This window comes from Sciurus carolinensis, chromosome X, assembly GCF_902686445.1.
Source record: "Sciurus carolinensis chromosome X, mSciCar1.2, whole genome shotgun sequence".
NCBI classification, from domain to species: domain Eukaryota; kingdom Metazoa; phylum Chordata; class Mammalia; order Rodentia; family Sciuridae; genus Sciurus; species Sciurus carolinensis.
In genome coordinates, this window is record NC_062232.1 from 39,903,255 (window position 1) to 39,926,791 (window position 23,537).

The 23,537-nt window shown below is 40.6% G+C and overlaps 1 protein-coding gene across 1 annotated transcript; it reads right to left on the reverse strand.

Moving 5' to 3' along the window:
* Positions 1-322: 322 nt before the first annotated feature.
* On the reverse strand, positions 323-23,230 carry Znf630 (zinc finger protein 630). The gene is given in 11 exon segments (XM_053743330.1): positions 323-556; positions 558-693; positions 695-761; positions 764-797; positions 799-844; positions 846-2,049; positions 2,256-2,351; positions 2,604-2,730; positions 13,721-13,728; positions 15,925-15,998; positions 23,091-23,230. Coding segments are annotated over 11 exon segments (2,166 nt in total).
* Between the last annotated feature and the right edge of the window lie 307 nt (positions 23,231-23,537).

Below are 23,537 nucleotides of genomic sequence, written 5' to 3' on the forward strand. Positions count from 1 at the left end.
CAAAGCAACAGGGACAAACAATCATGGACTGACCCCTCTAAAACTGTGAGCTAAAATAAAACTTTCCTCCATAAAAGATGATTATCTCAGGTATTTTATCACAGTAATACAAAGCCCACTAACAGAGGGTGAGTAAATCAATTCCATATTCATAGTGTTAGAAACACTCTGAGGGTCTAACAGGACCACTCTACAAAAGGATAATTAAATATATGAGGAACATATGAATCTATTCTACACTTGAGGAGTTGCCACATTTTTTCATGTCCAACCTATCTATAGTCTGAGTCTTCCCATGCACAATGTGTTCTAATTCTCATGATCAGTAACTATATATGGTTTTACTCCTATATGGATTCTGACATTGAGAGAGGTATATATGCTGGCAGAAAGCCTTTCCACAGGCACTTCACTTAGAGGGTTTCTTCTCATTGTGTGTCCTCTGATATGTGACCATTTGTGATCTCTGGGAAAAGGTTATCCCATACTCAGCACACTCAGAGGATTTCTCCCTAGTGTGGGTTCTCTGATGTATAATGGGTGGAGACTTCTCAATAGAAGGCTTTCCCATGCCCACTATATTCATATGGTTTCTCTTCAGTGTGAGCTCTCTGATGTATAATGAGATGTGACTTCAGAGAAAAGGCTCTCCCACATTGGGGATACTCATATGGTTTCTCCCTTGTATGAACGATGAATAATGAGGAATGATTTCTGTGAGAAGGTTTTGCCATAATATGTACACTGGTAAGGTTTCTCCTTGTATGATTTCTCTGGTGTATAATAAGAGGTAATTTTTTGAGATAAGACTTTTCCACATTCAGTACACATATAAGGTTTTTCTCTGAAGTCTTTGATGACCAGTAAGATGTGATTTCTGGGAAAATGCCTTTCCACAATCAGTATACACGAACAGTTTCTCTCCTGTATGAATTCTCTGATGCCCTCTGAGGTGGGACTTCTGGCAAAAGGTTTTCCCACATTCATGACACTTATAGGGCTTCTCTCCAGTGTGTGTTCTCTGAAGTATGATAAGCTGTGTTTTCCGAGGCAAGGTCTTCCCACATTCAGAACATTCATAGAGTTTCTCCCCAGTATAAGGGATCTGGTGTACAAAAAGATGAGAATTCTCAAAGAAGGTCTTTCTGCACTGAGTGCATCCAAAGGGCCTCTCTCTGGTATGAACTCGCTGGTGTATAATGAGATGTGACTTCTGGGAGAAGGCTTTTGGACACTCAAAACACTCACAGGGTTTCTCTCCAGTATGGACTCTCTGATGAACAACGAAGGGTGACTTCTGGGAGAAGGCCCTCCCACACTCTGTACATTCATAGGGTTTCTCACCAGTATGCATCCTCTGATGCACCATGAGGTGTGATTTCTCACTGAAGGCTTTCCCACAATCTCCACATACATATGGTTTCTCTCCTGTATGAGTTCTTTGGTGTATAATGAGCTCTGACTTCTTGATAAAGCCCTTCCCACACAGATTACAAACATTGGGTTTCTCTCCAGTTTGAACTTTATTATATTGAATATGGGCTTGCTTAGGACTGAGAACTTTCTCACGCTGCTTATCTCCACAGGGCTTCATTCCAGTATGAATGATGCCTTCATTCTCTGGCAAAGAACAGGAAGCACTATACCTAGTTGGCTTTCGGCACCCAAATTTCTCAATGGAGGTCTTTCTTACATAGTTCCTATGACAACCTAGTGAGTCTGAGTTAGATTTGAAACTCTTTTCACATAAATTGTAATTATGGAGTTTTTTACCTGAAGGATCAAGTTCTGTGCATCCGCTGAACAATTTTTCCCAATGTATTATATTTGGGTCTGTCTCCTCAGTCAATGTCTTATGAGTGATGATGGTGACTTGCCTCAAAACTCTATCTTGGATTCCTCAATATCTATCTATCTGATCATCAATATGCCAGACGTTTCAAAGAGAGTACAATGAATTATCCTTTGGGGCTCTTTCAAGTATGTCCCTTTGAAATGAAATTTGTCTGGAAATGAACTGTGGGAAAGACGCAATGCTTTTCTTCCTCTCTGAAACAATAAATAAGAGGTAAAATCAAACAGACACACAAGAAAGAACAAAAAACAGGTACCAATGGACAGAAGTGTGAGAAAGGTGGCTGTTGTAAGATGAATGTTTTAAAAAAGACCTTATAATTTTAAGGAAGAAAGGAAATTATTGATGGCAGGGGTGTCAGAGAAGAAGAATCCCTCTTGACTACACTATTCTCACATACCTGGGTAGATATATCTGGCCAACTCACTCTCTATAAACCATGGGTCCTCTCTGTGTTCCAACTTGAATATGACATCTGGTTTTATACTTGAACACCCTGTTAAGAGAAAATAATTGGCAGCTCAGAAAATTCAGGAGGTAAGGAAGCAATTCCATGAGTCTCCCAGCAAAGATGGATCCCTAACTTGCACAATACACAAACATAAATTCCAAATATAACAAAAATGTAAACATGAAAACCCAAAACTATAAAAACTCCAATAAGGAAAAATTGTAAAGGTCATAAACTTGATAGCTCTGATGGACAAGTTAGGTTTGATTTATTGGTACACAGGGAATCTGCCCTTACCCACAAAGACAAGACGGCTATAGGTCTCCAGCATCACATCCCTGTGCAGGATCTTCTGAGCTGGGTCCAGCTGCTGCCACTCTTCCTGGGTGAAGTCCACAACCACATCCTCAAATGGCACTGGTTCCTATAACAGTGCATTCCTGTACAATCTGCTCATTCTGATATTTTTTTTTAACCAAAGCAATATATTCAAGAGGCCTACTTTACACTTCATCTGATACACTTTATGAGCACAACAATGTATAATTATACCATTAGCAAGAATAGTTAGTGCAATAGAGCAGTCTAGAAATAGATGCAAATAAAAAAGGGAAATGTAATGTATAATAAAGGTGGCATTTTAAATAAAGGTGGAATGCACAGTGGTGTATGCCTGTCATCCCAGGAACTCAGGAGGCTAAGACAGGAGGATTCCAAGTTTGAGGCCATCCTGGACAACTTAGTGAGGTCCTAAGCAACTTAGTGAGATCCTGTCTCAAAATTTTAGAAAATTTTAAAAGGGTTAGGGATATAGTTCAGTGGTAGAGCACCACTGGTAACAATCCCCAGTACCAATAAATAAATAAATAAATAAAATTTAAAAATAATAAATAAATAATGGTGAGTAAAACAGATTATTCAAAACTGGAGCATTATGAAAAAATTTGATATTGCATTTCCTATCTCACTATACACATCAAAATAAATTGAAATTATAACAAAATTTAAACAAAGAAAAAGAGAAAACATAAAAACAAGAGAGGGTTGGAGTGTAGTTCACTGGCGGAGAGGTTGCCTGGCCTGCACAAGGCCCTGGGTTCCATCCCCTGCACAACAAAAATAATAAAATAAAATAAAGACAGGATTTTTTTTTTAAAAAAATCATTTTATAATGGATAAGAGTCTTACAAGCATGCCTCAAAATCCAGATACCACCAAGAAAAACACTGATAGATTTGACTCCTTTATTTATTTCATGGCAAAATAAAGAATAAATAAAACAAGATTGGGCATCATTTGTGTAAGTACAAAATCCTTCACTATAATCTCTACTTTTTGTATGTTCAAAATTGAAATTTCCGACAATTCATAGTGGCACATACCTGTAATCCCTGCAACTCAGGAGGTTGAGGCAGGAGGATCACAAGTTCGAGGCCAGACTCAGCAACTTAACAAGGCCCTAAGCAACTTAGCAAATAAAATAAAAAATAAAAAGGACTGGGGATGTGGCTCAGTAGTACAGTGACCCTGGGTTTAATCCCCAGTATCAAAAGAAAAAAAGAAATTTCTTAGGGCTGATGAAGTAGCTCAGTGGTAGAGCAAATGCTGATCACCAGTGCTACACATGCACACATTAAAAAAATGAAAGTTTCCATTAAAAAATGTATAAAAGCTACATTTATTTGGCACATTTTATCTAAAAAGTAACAAAAGGAAAGTGCGGAAAAGTAGTGTATATTTTGTATGTGTGGTAAGGAAAATTACATGACAATAATGAGATAATTTACAATTGCACATATACATTTATAGGCATAGATGGAGTTATACATATAAAGAAAAGAATCTGGAAGGATTATCCCAAAGTAGATAGGATACTTCTGATAGGATATCAGATACTTCTGATAGGAAAGGAAGAAGAAGTTAGATTATAAAGATATTTCATTCTCTTATATTTTCTTTGCTATACTATTTACATTATTTGCTCCATGTACAGATTACTTTTGCTGGGAGAAAAACAAAAAGACTAAAAATGGGAGCAGTGAAGGAATTGGCCTTGAGTTTAGTCATGCATGACCCCACAAACTCTGAGATGACAGCAAATGAGCCATGGAAAAATCAGGAAACCAATCCACTCCCTGCAGAAATCTCTGCCAGAGAATTTTAGCTACAAATAGCCTCTTTAGAACAACTATTGATACCACCCTATACTGAAAACCACTAGCCCTTAGGGAAATCCAATAATAAAATTTATTAGCCTAAAATTTTTTCTACGCTAAAATCCCAGGAAACTTGACTTGCCGAGGTGCTAGACTGATTGCTATTCATGAAGAATGCAAATCACATAATTGATCATGTTGCCCTTTTCATTGTGGCTGCCAGGAAGCTCATTGTCAAAATATTTAGTTCTGTTTACATGAAGTAAGTTGAGATAATTTGTGTGACTTCATAGCAATTTTGCATGTGTGTTTTGATCTTCCATTCTCTCTAAATTTCTCTAAATACTAATTTCAACTAATTTTCTTTTCCACTCTTTTGTGGGGAAAACAAGTGAGAAGAAACAACTTCCCTTAGATATAATCATCTTTCATGTATCTTTGGAAAGCAATTGGGGGCAGTTAGTGTGTAGAAGTCTTCAGAGATCAAGCTGGGTTAACCACCCTTCAATGACTGGATGTGAAAAGGTGTTGCTTGTTAATTCACTGATGACTTGTGTTTCTCATCTGAGCCAGGAAATTCCATTTTGGGAACTTTGTCCTAAAACAATAATTTTAACTAAAGGAACCTTCAACATACTTTCTTTTAAACCATAATATTGAAAATAATCTAAGTGTCTGGCACTGAAGACTGGGAAAATAAATTAAGGAAGAAAGGCATTCCCCCATTCAAAGAGACATTCTAACTTATTAAAAGAAGTTTAGGAGAGGCTGGGGGTATTGATCAGTGGAAGAGTGCTCACTTAGCATGCATGAGGTCCTGGGTTGGATCTCAAGCCTCACAAACAAAACAAAGAAACAGACAAACAAAAAATCCTCCCCACACACTTTGCTGAAAATGTGGTTCAGTGGAAGAGCACTTGTCTCTAAATAATTAAAAGAGACACAGGAAAGTCTGGACATGGTGGCACATGCCTGTAGTCCCAGCTACTAGGAAGGCTGAAGTAGGACTCCAAGAGCCCAAGAATTCAAGGCCGGCCTGGGTAACAGAGCAAGAGAGAGAGAGAGAGAGAGAGAGAGAGAGAGAGAGAGAGAGAGAGAGAGAGAGAGAGAGAGAAGGAAGGAAGGGAAAAAAAGAAGAAAGGAGGGAGGGAGAAGGAAGGAAGGAAGAAAGGAAAGAAAGCTCAACATAGCAACCAAAGTATGGACCTTGTCAGGGTCTTAATTTGAATGGATAAAAATATCTGAAATAATCATGATAATTTGAACCCTGACTAGATATTTGATGACATTATAGAATTTTATCACTAATGATCTAAAGATATTATTGTTAATTATTTTACTTTGGGCAACAGTAGTGATCTTTTAAAAGTTCTCTTCTCTCTCTCTCTCTCTCTCTCTCTGCAGTGCTAGGGATTAAATGCAGAGACCTACACATGCTAGGCAAGCACCCCACCACTGAGGAACATCCTCATCCCCAAACCTTCTTATCTCTTACAGATTCATAATGTAGTATTTGTGAATGAAATGATGTTGAGTAATAAGGACTATGTATATAAAAATTCATTGAGCTATATACACTTAATATTTGCACATTTTTTACATCAGTAAAAAAGAAAAACACTTGGAGGAAATGATTAGGGAGTAGAGAAGGGCACTGGCGAACTTTGACTGTAAAGGGCGAGAGAGTAAGTATTTTAGATTTTGTGGTGTCTGTGGTCTTTGCTGCATCTCAGTTGAATACCCCTATCTATAATGTATGGGACCGGAAGTGTTTCAGATTTCACTTTTTTTTTGGATTTTGGAATATTTGCATAGACTTTACTAGTTAAGCATCTCTAATCCAAATATCCCAATCCAAAGTACTTTAAAATCCAAAAACCTGTGAGCATCATGTCAGTGTTCAGTTTCAGATTTTAGAACATTTCAGATTTTTGATTTTCAGATTAGGAATGCTCAACTTCTATTTGGCTCTGCCACTGCAGGTTGAAAGTAGCCATAGAGAGGAATAAAAGATAAAAAGCAGCTGTAGACAATACATAAACTAACGGTACTCATTGGCTATGTTCCAAGAAAACATTATTATGCATATTGAAATTTGAATTTTATGTTATTTTTCATGTGTCACAAAATATTATTCTTTTAATTTTTGTTCAACCAATAATGAATATGAAAATGATTCTTATCTCATGGCTGTATTAAAAAAGCAGCAGACCTGGGCTGGGGAGATAGCTCAGTTGGTAGAGTGCTTGCCTCGCAAGCACAAGGCCCTGGGTTCAATCCCCAGCACCGCAAAAAAAAAAAAAAAAAAAAAAAAAAAAAAAAAAAAAAAGCAGCAGACCAGATTTAGCTCACTGCCCATAGTTTCCCAACCCCAGGTCTAGATGAAACAAAATTGGCCATAAATGATGATTGATAAGACCAAGTAATGGGTCTCTTAGGGTTCCATTATATAATACTCTCTGTTTGGGGAATTTTGAAAATTGCCAGAAGAGACAGGTTTGTAGTTAAGTATTATCATAGAAATAAATTAAGTAATACTATAGAAATAAACTTAATGGCATGGAAATGTAGCTGCAAAATGAAAGAGAGGCAGATCACAAGAACATGATCCAAATTGTTTAATAATAGACAAACGATGGTGTAGATCATGCACTCTTAATTTTTTTGCCCCCCCAATGGGACAAAAATTGGTTCTTGGAGAAAAAAATCAACTCATACATTACAATGATTGGAGGCCCTGCAAAGCTCAGTCCTACCTGACAAAAACTTATTCATTTTTTAAAAATATTTCTTAGTTGTACATGGACACAATGCCTTTACTTTATTTATTTTTATGTGGTGCTGAGGATGGAACCCAGTGCTTCACACATGCTAGGCAAGCACTCTTCCGATGAGCTACAGCCCCAGTCCTTTATTCACTCTTTTTGAATTTCTTTCACTGAATTTTCTAGGATGTCACAAAAGCAGCAGTAACATTGAATTCATGGAAGATCTATGTAATATACACAAGACCACTGCTACAAAACTACAGCAAATAGATAATAATCAGGTATTAACTCATTTAATTCTCATCCCAAGCCTCACCGGGTTGGCTCTGCTATTATCTTCATTTCAGAGTGAAGAAACTGAAACCTAGAAAAATTGTGACATGTCCAAGATCACATAGCCAGTGATGAGAGGGTGAGGTGGTTGAAGAACAGAGTAGAGAACTCCTCTAGCTGTACTGACATCCAAAAAACAATTTTAAAAAAAAATTTTGGAACTGGGGATTGAACCCAGGGGCACTTTACCACTGAACTATATCCCCAAACCTTTTTGAGACAGGGTCTCACTAAGTTGCTCAGGCCTCGTTAAATTCCTGAGTCTAGCCTTGAACTTGCAATTCTCCTGCCTCAGCCTCCCTAGCTGCTGATCACAGGCATGTGCCGTTGTCTCCAGCCTGGCATTCAAAATTTTAGACATGCAACTCAGCTAACTCCTGGATGTCCTACAAAATTAATCCTCCAACATTAAGAGGATAGCATCTGTTTTTAAACAATTTACATTGTGTTTTACAGTTTAAAATTAACCTAAAACTTTTTTTCATTGCTCTGCTAAGGATCAAACCCAGAGGAGCTCTCGTGCTAGGCAAGCACTCTACCACTGAGGTACACTCCCAACCCTTAACTTAAAATCTTCATGTTCAAAGCCACAATAAAGAAAAGAAAACAGGGCTGGGGGCTCAGCGGTTAAGCACTTGCCTAGCATGCCTGTGGTCCTGAGTTCAATCCCCGCCCCCACCCCCACATACAGTTGTATTCGGCTCCTCCATAGGAACGTTGACGACAAAAGGGCACGAATTTGTGTGTGTGTGTGTGTGTGTAATTCACGGATGTATTATTGATTTCAACAAAATCCCAACACTGACCCCACACATTCCCATTCCTATCCGCACAGACCCTTATCCCCTCCCCCATTAACTCTCACCCTCACCCCACAGATTCCCCTATCATTCACCCCATGAACCAGCATAATTAACCCTGGTCTCCCGTCACCAGAAACCCAAACACTCACCCTCTAACTCCTGATCGCATAGCCGACACACCGTTACCCCTGGTCTCACACATTCCCCTATCTGTTCTCCACATCACTCAGTCCAAAGGACCCCTCCTTAATTCTTCCATACGACTGTCCATCACTGACCACGGACCAGATGTTCTAGGGACCCAAAAGCTCCTCAAGGTGCACTTGGCTTCCCGCCTTGTCCAATTGCTTTCTACATCCCGCGAAATGCCTTTTCGCTTCCAGCCCTCCTGGATGGGTCCACACGACGCAGTAGCTTATCTTTCTCAAGCTCAGAAACTGTCGCGAAGCTGAACCCTACCGGTAACCAAAAATAGCGCCATTCAGTCGCCGGATGGGACCTCACACCGCTAACTTCTCAAGGCTGCCATTTCAGCCAGAGGAAATATGCATTTAGGGGACACAGAAATCCCTTTGATATCTTCCAGACAGGTTATTCAAAATTGGTTCTACGAAGCAACGTGGGGCTTGGAAGTACCGCAACTGTCCTGACTTCCAGGAGAGGCGGTGTGGGATCTGGGGGAAAGTGGTTAAGACCGGATGGTAGAAGCACAGTCTGGGAGATTCCTTTGCAGAAGCTTCGTTTCTAAAACTTCTGAAGAAAGTGAGGCGGCCTTTAACACTAAATAATCACTTATGGGGCTCACACGCACACCACGACTGCCACTAACGATCTGGCGTCAGCGCCCTCCTACCCTCCTATTATTCCTTCTAGGCAGCAGGGCCCGCCCCTGTCTGTCACTCACAGCTCATCGGACTTTCCATTGGTCTTTCGAACACAAAAGGGCCGGTCCTTACCTTGTCATTCACAGCCTGGACTTTCTTCCCACCTTAAACTGGCAGAAGTAGCTTTTTACAGCCCAGATCAAAGCTAAAAGACTTAACAGAGGCAGAGACTCAAGGTAAAACCTAAGAGGCATTTTGTGTGTGTGTGTGTGTGTGTGTGTGTGTGTGTGTGTGTGTGTGTGTGAGATATTGGGGATTGAACCCGGGGGGGCTGTACAACAGAACTATACCCTCAGCCCTTAAAAAGTTTGTTTTTTTTTTTTTTTTTTTTTTTTTTTGAGACAGGGTCTCTCTAAGTTGTCCAGGCTGCCCTCAAACTTGCATCCTCCTGTGTCAGCCTCTGGAATCGCTGGGGTTACAGATGCTCACCACTGCTAAGGATGTAGGTCAGTGATAGAGCTTTTGACCAGCATTACAAGGTCCTAGGTTCAATCTCCAGTACCACAAAAAGGAAGAGACAGGATTGGTGGTCAGTCCAGAATGGGATTACAGAGGTAACAAAGGTTAAGAATTCTGTATCTACAAAACCAAGGAGCTCTGATGGTATAATAGTTTAAAAAATGTCTTACCAGAGTACCTCTACCAGAGTACATGGAAGAAGAAACAATTAAGGAAAAACTTTTTGAAGGTAAAATGGAGGGTGTCACTGTTGTGCAATAGTGGCCAAGTTCCAAAGCCATTCCAGAGAGTATTTTTTTTAACCTTGGATTGAACCCAGTGCACTTAACCACTGAGCCACAGTCCTTTTAATTTTTTTTTATTTTGAAACAGGATCTCCCTAAGTGCTGAAGACCTTGCTAAGTTGCTGAGGCTGGCTTTGAACTTGAGATCCTCCTGCCTTAGTCTCCCAAGCTTCCAGGATTACAAGCATATACCACTGCACCCAGCCCAAATCTTAGACCCAAATCCAAGTTACAGACCAGAAAAAGCATTAATGATAGTGTAATTAACAAAGACCCACAATTCACAATCTATACCAAAGAGGCAACGATGGTAGAATTGTTAAACAGAGCTTGACTTCAAGATCAAACCAAATGGGCATTCATGTTAAAAGCCTTAACTGATGACTGGGGTTGATAAATGCAGAAGGGGCACAGATGCTGGAAGCATTAACACAGGATTGCTTTTTCTGCACACACAAAAGAGCATAGATAGGGAGAATTTAACTGAGACCTGCAGTCAATATACAGACCTGGGGGGAAAGAGTTAAGCAGACATGGCACAAGATTCACAAATAAATTGTCCTGATGGTGGAAAAGTGAACAGATCTTCAAGTTTAATACATAGACCCTGAGCCATTGCTAATTTTCCACCCTCAAAACCCTGGATTCTATACCTAGATCAGAATCCACTAATGCCAGAACAGATAACAGAAATTGAGTTTAAGATAAAATCAGAGAGCTGGGCCCAGTGGTAGCAGATGCCTGTAGTTCCAACTACTCAGGAAGCTGAAGTAGGAGGATTACTTGAACTGAATAGTTTAAGGGCACCCTGGGCAACAAAGCAAAAGTATATCTCAAAAAAGATAAAATTAGAGGTTGATATAAGTTAAAGTTATTAGAAGCCCAGGTTGGAGAGCACAGATAAGGGATTTTTCATAGTGGAATTTTTAACATTGGTTGGAGTCTGCAGTCACATCCAAAGGACATAGACAATGGAAGAGTTAAGGAGGCCACGGTTTAAGTATAGACTAGATGGGCCTTGATGGTGGAATATTTTAAAGGTGTCTGTACTCATTTGCTATTGCTGCTCTAACAAATAACCACAAACTTACTAGCTGAAAATAACACAAATGTGTCATTTTAATATTCTGGAGATCAGAAGTTCAGCAGGGCTGCATGTCCTCTAGAGACTCTAGTGGGGGATTCTGTTTTCTTGTTTTTTCCAGCTTCTAGAGATCACCTGTACTCCTTGGCTTATGGCCCCTTCTTCTATCTTCAGAGTCAGTGATGTAACATTTTCAAATCTCTCTCTATGACCTTCTACTTCCATCATCACATGTCCTCTCTGACTCCGACACTTCTTCTCTGCTTCTTATAAGAATCCTTGATTACACTGGGCCCTTCTGAATAATCTGCAAAAATCTTCCCATTTCAAGTCACATCTGAAAAGCCTCTTTTTCCATGTAAGGTAACATTCACAGATTCCAAGGATTGGTATGTGTACATCCTTAGGGGCCATTATCCTTTCTACAGAGATACTCAAATTGAAATCAAACCAGAAAATTAATGGTGGTGAAAGATTTGATTAAGGCACAGTTTATTAATAAGACTCTCAGATCCGAATTAAACCAGATAGAAACCAATCAAGGGTCTGGGCTATTACGTCAAAATTGTTTCAAAGGTCTAGGTTCAAAGTCAGAAGAAAGGAAATTGATGAAATCTCAACAGATATCCTGGACCCTGGATTGAAGTCACAGGAAAATTGACAGTGGAAAAGTTAATGGAGGCCCAGGTTTAAGATCTAGAATTTAGATCCATTCATGGTGGAATCTTAACATTGTCCTGGATTTATTTGTAAAGCTGAGGGTCACTGATAGAAGACTTAACTGATAGCCAGATTCAAGGTCAATAATGAACACTAATGTCCCAAGATCTGAGTTAAATATATGGATCAGAGGGAAAAACTAATAGTGTTAAGAGACTTGGATTCGATTCACAGAGCAGAAGAGGAATTTGTGTAGCAAAAATAAAAGAGATCAAGTTTAGCCAGGCATGGTGGTGCACACCTGTCATCCCAGCAACTGGGGAGGCTGAGGCAGGAGGATCTCAAGTTCAAAAGCCAGCCCCAGCAACTTAGCAAGACTTTAAGTAACTTAGCAAGACCCCCCTGTGTCTAAATAAAATATAAAAAGGGTTGGGGATGTGACTCAGTGGTTAAGTGCCCCTGTATTCAATCCCCAGTACTGAGAGAGAGAGAGAGAGAGAGAGAGAGAGAGAGATCAGGTTTAATTTTCATGCCAAAAATGAATTGATAATGAAATAATTATTTAACAGAACCCTAAGGTCGATGCCCTGACATATTCATGGCTGAAGTATTAACAGAAGCCAGGTGCAAGGTCAGATCTAAGTTTCAGTGAGGGTGGAAAATTTAACAGAAAGAAGACCAAGATTAAGTTTCAACCCTTGTGAAAAAGGAAGATACACTGGCAATCTCCGTCTCTCCACCATGTAAGGACACAGTAATAAGAAGGTGGCTGTTAGCAAGCCAGAAAGAGAGCCCTCACCACAAAACGACCCTGCTGGCATCTTGATCTTGGACTTTCCAGCATCCAGAACTGTGAGAAAATAAATGTTTGCCTATGGTATTTTATAATGGCAGTGTGAGCTGGCTAATACAATAGCTATGTACATCTTTACGAATTCTCTTAAGTCAGGTACATTGGTGCATGCCTATAACCCCAGTAACTCAGAAGGTTGACACAGGAAGATCACAAGTTACAGACCAGCCTGAGCAACTTAGCAAGGCCCTGTCTCAAAATAAAAAGGGATGGAGATGTAGCTCAGTGCTAAAGCACCTGTGGGTTCAATACCAGTATTCACTCTCCCCGCTCAAAAAAAAAAGAGTTATATTAAATATGTGAGAAACTAAGCATGACAGAAACCCTGGAAATAAGAAATTTTTATGAAATTAATATAAAAGTGCTTCTCAAGTTGTTTGTTTGTTTTTGTTTTTTGTTTTTGGGGGGTTTCTGCTGCAGTACTGGAGATTGAACCTAGGCCCCAGGGCCTTATGCATGCTAGGCAAAAATTCTACCACTGAGCTACATCCATAGTCCTTTTTTAAATTTTATTTTGAGACAAAGTCTCCCTTAAGTTGCCCAGGCTTACCTTGAATTTACCTTCTGAGTCACTGGGATTACAGGCCTGGGCCACTCAACCTGAGCAAATACACTTCTGTTGTTTGCAAGTCTGTGGTATTCTGTTATAGTGTGGAAAAAAGACGAAGTCCTATACACCAATGTGGTTATATATAGTCAATGTCTCTAGAGCAAATGCTACAAGAATAGGAAATATAAGTTTCTAGGAATAGCTTTTCTAGCTAAAACACATAAGTTAAAATGTACCTTTAAGGTACATGGTGACATGCACCTGAATTCCCAACTACTCAGGAGGCTGAGGTGGGGGGATTACTTGAGTCTAGAAGTTGGAGGCCAGTCTGAGCAAGAGTGAGACATATCTAAAGAAAATGACCAAACAAACAAAAGTTTCCCCTCTAAATAAAATCTGTTTACTTAAGGGGAGGAACTAATTTTTTCACAAGAACAATAAGCTTGTAGCTATCAGCAGAGGGAAAAAAAACATTTCAAATATTCAAAGTCCCACTGTCCCTCACCATCATGGCAACATTCCCAGTTAACTATCAGGGTGCTCTACACCTTGGTACAGGCGGGCACCTCTGTGAGCTCACCTGGAAGCCTGCACAGACCAAGAGCATGTGGCCCAGGACACTAAGGTACAAGCAGTTCTGGACCAGCTAAGGGCCTTCAGCAGCTCCAGTGTACCAGGTTGGCTCTGCAGCCTGTGCAATAGCTGCAAAATCTGCAGTGCATAGAATTATTGCTAGAGTGAGCAGCTGTGCAGCCTACTGACCTGGCGCCTGCACATCAGTCCTGAAAGATCTACATCAACTACCATGACATCAATGTGGCCACTGTGGGCTGGATGCTACACCTTCACCTTAGGGCCATGCCTGCCCAACTCACCCACACTAACCAGGTTCTTAGCCCCTCTGTCCACAGTGTCCTGTACCTGCCCACCCTTTAGCAACCCCCAGCTCCCAACAGCAAGAAATAAAGACTTTAGAGGCACGAGAGAAGGTCAGACAGACTGCTGCATTGGAAGAAAGGAGTTGAACAGATTGACCAGGTCCAGGTCAGGACCATTGATCTGAAATGTCATGATGATGCCCATGTTGGAAGTTCTTCTTGATCCCCCTCACTTCCAGCCTGGAGGATGGTGCCACATTTCCAGTGGTAGTTTACAGTGACTTGTTTCATTCAAGGCTGGAAGTGGGGGCTGGGGTTGTGGCTCAGTGGTAGAGCACTTGCCTAGCATGTGTGAGGTACTGGGTTCGATCCTTAGCACCACATATAGATAAAAATAAAGGATCATAAAAAAAAAAAGGCTGGAAGTGGACAATACACAGGTGACCTCAGCAAGTTTTGGGTCCCTGCTAGGATGCTCCAAGATGTGATAGTGACAAGTACTTAAAAGCAGATGTCACTGACCACATTAGTAGTTTTGTTAGGGCTTGGACATAGGCTAGAGATGAGGCAGTCAATACCTTCATTTAAGAGGTGAAGAAGAGAGAGTAATCAGGGAAAGGAGAGGAAAATTTGAGAAAATGTAATGATGATAAATCAGAGTTAAGCAGACAAAAAGCCTAGACCAAGTGGGCCACCTGGTGAGGCAGGAATGGAGAGTTTCCTGCCCACAAAATAGCTACTCATTCACCGGCAAAACTGGAGGGGAATCAATGAGAATCAAAGTCAGCAATCTGGCTACCCTAGCCTCTCTCTGGAAGAGCCTTTGCACTATCATCTGTCCCACTGAGTCCCTACTCCAGAACAAATTTACATGTGCTGCAAAAAACATGGAGAAGCTGGGCACAGTGGTGCACACCTGTAATCCCAGAGACTTGGGAGGCTGAAGCAGAAGGATCACAAATTCAAAACCAGCTTCAGCAACATAGCAAGGCCCTCAAACTCAGCAAGGCCCTCAGCAACTTAGTGAGACCCTGTCTCAAAATAAAAAAATAAAAAGGGCTGGGATGTGACTCAGTGGTGAAGCACCTCTGGGTTCAATCCCAAGTACCAAATTAAAAAAAAAAAAAAAACCATGGAGAGCACTCCCAAGGCAAAAGACCAGGAACTACAGGCGGATGCCTTCTATCCACTGGACAGGCCTAGAGAGAACTGGAGATCAACTAACGGAAGCAAAGAAAATCAGGGCAAGAGTGAAGGACCCACATTTGATGTCTCTGTGACTGGGCTACAGAAAGCACCCCTTCCTTTTGCTGTACGTGCCCAGCAATGATTTTTGTCAAGCTGTCTACCTCCAGGTAGCCTCTTTATATGACATATCAGCCACTCTAGTGAGTTCATAGGCCTGGAGGGAACCCTCTGTCCCAGGACTCTTGGAGAATGACCTAAACCATTTTGCTTTGAAGTTCTGCGGACTGAAAAAAATTATACCCAAGGTCTAGAAGCCAATGGGACCATGGGAACTTCTGGGCTAGAGAAGGAAGAACACTTGATGAATTATTCAAGATATGAAGAGCAGTGGGTTCTGGATTTGGCTACCTGGAGGCAATCAGGATCTCCACATCTACCTGGAAAGGGTGCTGAACCTGAGCATCAGTGCCACTCTTAAAGGGTACTATGCTTAGTGGTCTTCCTGGCTTGGGCTGCTGTCATAGGGACTCAGGTTACATAGTCCCATTATTAACACATCTGTTCTGCCAAAGGCTCAGACTGGACTGGGCCATCATATAGACATTAAGTCCCCAGCTGCCAAGAAAGCTGATGCTACAGGGAAAGGAAGGGCAAGGTCAATGCAAACAGAGTGTTTAAGCCATGGATGCTCACAAATTGGGACCTTCATTCAGCTCACCTTGCCCATCCTTCAGAGGTTCAATCAAGAAGCTTTTTACCTCCACTCCCATTCCTACAGTATCTGGAACAGCCCTATTTCCCAGAAATATCTCTTAAAATTGAGAATATGATTGCACACCATGAATTTATCCTTTGATCGGGCTAATAGTGCTAGGAACAAACCTGCAAACTGACAATGTCAAGTTTATTGACCCTTGCAACAAGGAAAGCTACATGTCAGATGGACCATGGGATGTCACACCAAAGGAAACAAAATCATTACAGGATTTGAGAGAAGGATGAAATTTATGTGAAATGTAAAATGAACCCTCACATACATCATGCCGTCTGCATAAGTTTATTTATTGTGAGGAGCACATCTGTGTATGTATCTAATGGATAATTTCTTAACCTCAGTGTGTATGACATTTTGGGCTGAGTAATTCTTCGTTGATGTCTTGTGCATTGTAGGATGTTTAGCAGCATCCCTGGCTTCTACCCATTAGATGTCCCAATTGTGACAAAAATTTCTCTGAGGGCTGGGGTTGCAGCTCAGTGGTAGAGCACTTGCTCAGCACATGTGAGGCACTGGATTTGATTCTCAGCACCACATAAAAATAAATAAATAAATAAATAAAATAAAGATATTGTGTCCATCTACAACTAAAATATATTTAACCATTTCTCTGAATGTTGTTGAATGTCCCTTGGGAAGTAAAAGCATGCCTGCTTGAGAATCACTGTTATAATGATTTATTGATAGTGGTGGTGAATACTAAGTAAAAGGTTTTGTGAAATTGTTTCAGTTTTCATTGTTCTGTACTGAATTTTAGGAAAAATATTAAATGAGGGGCACCTTAAAATGACAAATCTGTGGGGCTTTTGTTTTTGTTTTTGTGCTGGAGATTTAACCCAGGGGAACTTTACCACTGAGCTACAGCCCCAGCCTTTCTCTTTTCCTTTTCTTTTCTTTTCTTTTTTATTTTGAGACAGAATCTCACTAAGTTACTTAGGGTCTTGCAAAATTGCTGAGACATGCCTCAAACATGCGATCTTCCTATCTCAGCCTCTGGGCTGCTGGGGTTACAGGTGTGTGCCATGATGCCCTTGGTTAAAGGCAAGCTCATTGCTAAAATAAAAAATAAGTTCAGAGAGCTGGGCATAGAGCTCATTGGTGGAGCATTTATTTGCCTAGCATGTTCATGTCCCAGGGTTCGATCCTTAGAATTGCAAAATAATAATATAAATAATGCTAGAGATGTCATAATCATCTATATAGGAAATGTAATGGAATTTGTTTAAAAACTACTAGATATAATAACTGATTTTAGTAAGGTGTTGGGGTACAATATTGATATAGGAAAACCAGTGAATTCCTACACATAGCAATGAACAGTAAAAATTAAAAATACGAAAAGCACAACACAGCAGTCACACATTTGAGATTGGTGAAGAAATAACTGTGAGCATGTACATGTGTGTGTTGTCCGAAAGTACATCCTGGTGCTATTTGTTAGAAAATCCCAATGTCTCTCAACAATAATGAGGTCAAATATATATTAACCAGGTTAAATATATATTAATCCTATACAGGTGTGTAATTCATAGCAAGATTTTTGGTAGAAACAGAGATGATTGAAAATTCATATGAGATGCAAATGATCTAGAATAGCCCAAACAACTCTTTTGTGTGTGTGTGTGTGTGTGTGTGTGTTGCTGAGATCAAACCCATGCCCATGCTAGGCAAGCACTCAACCACTGAGCTACATCCCAGCCCCAAAACAACTCTTGAAAAAGAAAAACAAAGTTGAAGGACTTAAAACTACTTGACTGAAGAGTTATTATAAATTTACAGTAATTGACACCATATGGTATTGTTATAAAGACCACACAAAGAAACCAAGAGCCACTGTGGTGGCACACGCCTGTAATCCCAGCAACTGGAGAGGTAGAGGCAGAAGGAGCACAAGTTCAGACCAGTCTGGGTAATTTAGTGAGACCCTGTCTCAAAATAAAAAAAATAAAAAGGTCTGGGGATGTAGCTCAGTGGTACAGAACCTCTGGGCTCTGTCCCAGTACAGACAGAGAAAGAGAGAGAGGGAGAGAGAGATCGAACCAATAGATAGCAGGGCAAGATGGTGATCCTGCAGTCCCAGCTACTGGGGAAGCTAAAGCAGAGGATTGCTTGAGTCCAGGAGTTCAGAGCCAACCTGGGCAACATAGAGAGATCCCCATCTCAAAGAAAAAAGATCAAATACTTAAATAATAGATAAATGAAACAAAGTAGAAGACTCAGACATAAACCCACACTTAAATGGACAGTCAATTTTTAAGATGTGAAAGAAATGTGGTGAAGTAAATGATGCTGGAGAATTATATATCAATAGGAAAAGGAATGCACTTGGGGTTGGGGTACAGCACTTGCCTGGCATGTGCAAGGTTCCGTGTTCCATCCCCAGCACTGAAAAAGAAAGGAAGGAAGGAAGGGAGAACAGAGGGAGGGAGGGAAAGAGGGAGGGGGGTAAGGAAGGTAAAAGAACATACTTGGATTCATTTTTCTCAACATATACGAAAATTAATTTAACCTGCATGTGGTAGCACACACCTGTAAACTTAGCTCCTAGGGAGGCTGAGGCAGGGAGATCACAAATTCAAGGCCAACCTAGGCAATTTACTGAGCTCTGTCTCAAAATTTTAAAAAGGTTGTGGATATATAGATCAGTGATGGAGCACCACTGGGTATAATTCTCAGTACTGCAAACACAAACACACACACACACACACACACACACACACACACACACAAATGGGCTGCAACCACTTTGTGAAATAGTTTGGCAGTTTCTTAAATATGTAACCACATGGTCTGGGCATGGTGGCTCAAGCCTGTAATCTAGACTCAGGAGGCTGAGGCAGGAAGAGCCCAAGTTCAGTGCCAGCCTGCTTAACTTAGCAAGGCCCTAAGCAGCTTAATGAGAGCCTGTCTTAAAATTTAGGGGAAAATAGGCTGGGGAGATAGCTCAGTTGGTAGAGTACTTCACTTGTAAGTACAAGGCCCTGGGTTCAATCCCCAGCACTGCAAAAAAACAAAAAAAACTAAAATTTAGTGGGAAAAAAAGAGGGCTTGTGATAAAGCTCAGTGGTAAAATATCCCTAGGTACAATCCCCAGTACAAAAAAATGTACCCACATACCTACTAGAGGATTCGTCTATTCAACTCTTAGATTTTTCCCCAGGAAGAAAGCCCATACAAAGACTTGTACCCAAGTTTGCAAAGCAGCTTTAATCATAATAGTCAAAAACTGGAAACTATCCAACATCCATCAACGGGTGAATAAATAAATTGGGTCATATGTATGCAACACAACATAGATAAACCTCAAAATAATTGTGCTAAAGGAAGCCAGACAAATAAAGGTATATACTATCTGATTCTATGTATATAAAACTTTATAAAAGGCAAAATAATCTTTAGTGGCAGAAAGCAGATCAGTGTTTGCTCAGAGATGGAGGAGGAATGGAGTGGGAAGGAGGGAACAAGAGATATGTTTACTATCTTGATTGTGGAGAGATATCTATCTGTATATCTCTATATCAATTGTACACTTTAATATGTGCAATTTATTGTATGTCAATTATACTTCAATAAAACTTTTTTTAAAAAAATCTCTCGAAGCCGGGCACAGTGGCACACACCTGTAATTCCAGCAACTGGGGAGGCCGAGGCAGGAGGATCAAAATTTCAAACCCAGCCTCAGTCACTTAGTGAGACACTAAGCAACTCAACAAGGCCCTGTCTCTAACCAAAATATTAAAAAGGGCTGAGGATGTGGCTCAGTGTTTAAGCACCCCTGGGTTCAATCCCTGGTACAAAAACAATAAACAAAAATCTTTGATGGGGCTGGGGTTGTGACTCAGTGGTAGAGCACTTGCTTAGCATGTGTGAGGCACTGGGTTCGATCCTCAACACCACATAAAAATAAATAAATGAAATAAAGATAGATCAAGACAGAGAGATACATCTAAAACAAAAGTGTAAAAGTACATTTAAAAGTATATCTTTAAAAATCTCTCATGCCAGAAACCTATGCAGGAAAGTCTAAGATATTGAAGTATAAAACTGGCAGATAGATTTTTCTTATCTCACAGTTTACAACTGTGGTTTACCTTAAGTAAAGTAACAGCATCTCTCTCATCCTGGGTCCCTCACTTTTCTCAGTTGCTGTAGTTGTGTATTGTGTGAAATTCCATCTTTATGTATGTTATAACTTGGATCTGAAATGTTCCCTAAAGGCCATGTGCTAGTGGCTTGGTTAACAGCCTGTGGCTCTATTTGGAGGTGGTGCAATTTTTAAGAAATGGAACGTAGTTAGAGGAAGTTGGTCACTAGAAGTGGGACTTTGAAGGATATATTTTGTCCCTGATCCCTTCCCATCTCCATCTTCCTCTCTCTCTTTCCCTTTCTTTTTTTCTCTCTGTTCCCACTCCCTCCAACCTTCCCAGTCACCATGAGGTGAGCATCTCTGCTCTGCCACATGACCCCACCATGATGTTGTGCCTCACCAAAGGCCCATAGCAATGGGACCAAGTGACCATAGACTCTGAAACCGTAAGCCAAAATAAATTTTTCCTCCCTTTAAATTGATTTTCTCAGGTGTTTTGACACAGCAATAGAAAGTTGATTAACGCAATGTAATGCTTCAATATAAAACTTACATTTTTTCTTTTCTTTTTATACTGGGCGTTGAACCCAGCCACACTTTACTACTGAGCCACATCCCCAGACCTTTTTATTTATTTATTTTTTTATTTTGAGATAGGGTCTCACTAAGTTTCTGAAGGCCTTGCTAAGCTGCTAAGGCTGTCTTTGTTTTTTTTTTTTATTGTAAACGAATGGGATACAACATGTTTCTCTGGTTGTACATGCAGTAGAGGCATACCATTTCTGTAATCATACATTTACATAGGGTAATAGTGTTTGATTCATTCTGTCATTTTTCCTTCCTCCCCCACCCCTCCCACCCCTCTTTTCCCTCTATACAGTCTCTCCTTCTTCCATTCTCACCTCCCTCCCACCCTACCTGAGGCTGTCTTTGAACTTGCCATCCTCCTTTCTCAGCCTTCTGAGTTGCTGGGATTACAGATGTGCACCACCACACCCAACTTAAAACTTACTTCTTTTGATAAGAGAAAAGGAAATACAGGACAGAACAAAATAATGAACTCATTGAATGGGTTCAATGAACGATGCAATCATGAAAGTCATTAGAGGAAGACAGAGAGAGATTTGACACAAACAGAAGAGAAGAAGGCCACATGACCACAGAGTCAGATATTGAAGTAATGCAGCCACAACCCAAGGAATGCTGGTCGCCAAAAGGAGAAGGAAGAGGCAAGGAACAGACTTTCTCCTAGAGCATTCCAAAGGAATGCAGTCCTATCAACCTTGATTCCAGTCTATTGAGATTGATTTCAGACTTCTGGTCTACATAATTGTGCATTTCTGTTATTTCGTGCTATAAAGTTTATGGTAATTTGTTACAACAATTCAAGGAAATTTGGAGTGATTGTGCAGGATCATGTAAATTATGCTGTGCTTTTCATTTTTAAGATTCATTCAGTCAGTCAATCAACACACAAATAATTGAAGCAGTATACTAGAATAACTAAAAGTAAACTCTGAGTCTGGCATCATAGATCACACCTGTAATCCCAGGGACTCAGGAGACCAATGCAGGAGAATTGAAGGTTCCAGACCAGCTTCCTAAACTTAGCAAGACTCTGTCTTAAAAAAATAAAAAGACCTGGGGATGTGGCCCCATAGTAATGTGCCCCTGGATTTAATCCCCATTACTGAGGAAAAAAAAAAAAGTAAAAGTAGACTTTGGATTCAATTCAACTTGGGGGCAAATCTGCCCCCCCACCAGCTGATTAGGAGACCTTTAGAAGATTGCCTAATTCTCTATGCCTCAATGCCAATATCTTCACAATCAGAATAGTAACAGTACTTAAGAGAAGGTTGTGAAAATTACATGAGAGTTGGGGATGTAGCTCAGTGATAAGAGTGCTTGACTAGTGTGCTCGAGGCCCTAGGTTCCATCTCCAGCACCATGGAAGGAAGGGAGGAAGGAAAGAAAGTCACTGAGAACTTGCAAGGAAAGGGATTTGGAAATTTGCGATGGATCCAGGGGTTATAACCCTCCCTGGGCCATAAGAAGGTTCTTTGTCATTCTTAGAGGGACAATTCAGAGACATCAGGGCTGTGGAGGTCAAGTTCAGAGGGCATTGGGGCCCCATTTGAGGCACTGATGGGAGGGGTGGTAGGTGAAACTCCCTAAAGGAAGTGACTTGCAAGCCCCCTGAAGGACTACACAGTAAAACGTGAAAACATGAATACTGTTTTTTCTGTTTTGTTTTGGTACTGGGGATTGAACCCAAGGGCACTTAACCACTGAGCCACATCCCCAACCCTTTTCATTTATTTATTTAGTTTTATTTTGAGACAGGGTCTCACTCAAGTTGCAGAAGACCTTGCTGAGTTGCCCAGGCTGGCTTTGAACTTGTGATCCTCCTGCTTCAACCTCCGGAGTGGCTGGGACTACAAGCGTGGGACACCATCCACGGCACGGATACTATTTTTAATACTATTGCTATAAGTGTAAATACTAAATTGGCTTAAGTTATTACAGAGATCCTAGGAAAGATCCCTTTACCTAAGAAAGTCGAAGACTGATGGGAAGGATTCGAGAGGATATCTTGTTATTCACACACACACACACACACATTTGGGGTTAAAACTAATAAGCGGCGCTGGGGTTATGACTCACTGATAGAGTACTTGCCTAGCGTGTGTGAGGCACTGAGTTCGATTCTTGGCACCACATATAAATAAATGAATGAAATAGAGGTCCATGAACAACTAAAAAAAATTAAAAAAAACTAATAAGTGCACAGTGGTGGGTAGGAAGATAAAGGATAAATGTAAAAGGAACATCTGAGCAGGTGGACTAATAGGCACTTGGATCAACAGATGCTACAGTAGCCAATCCCAGAGGAGAGTGAAGTGGCTTCTTCTGATCGAAAAACTCAGAATTCTTACCCTCTTTGGGGGAAAAACCTCCTGCCCTTGAAACTTGGACGTACACACCCCATTTGTGCCTCACTTGACCCACCCACTTTGCTCACCTCTGATTGGCTAGTTCAATAGTCTGACTGCCCTGATTGGTTGATTGTCGCTGGGCGGTTGAATTACCACATTTCGTCTCTTTGTAAAACGCCCCTTCACCGTCGCTTCGTCTCTGAGGTAGGTTCTCTGAGAGCGGCATCCAGGACAAGTTAAAGGTGGGCAGATAGAAAAGCTGGGAGCCTCTGTAAGTCACGCAAGTATTTGTGCCTTTGCTCTGCCTTCTGAGATCGTCAAGATTAGTTAAGACTGAGAGTTGACTAAAGCCTTTCAGGGCGATCCCCGTCGAACAATGATAAAACTAAAACTATCTTCGTTCTATGAGATTCCTTAATTACTATTAATGAGGGAAGCAAAACCACTGAAAGCCTAAGAAACCTCCAAATCAGCCAAATACCCCTAGATTTTCTCAGAGTAAATGCCAAGCAATCTGCCTTAGGGACTACTTT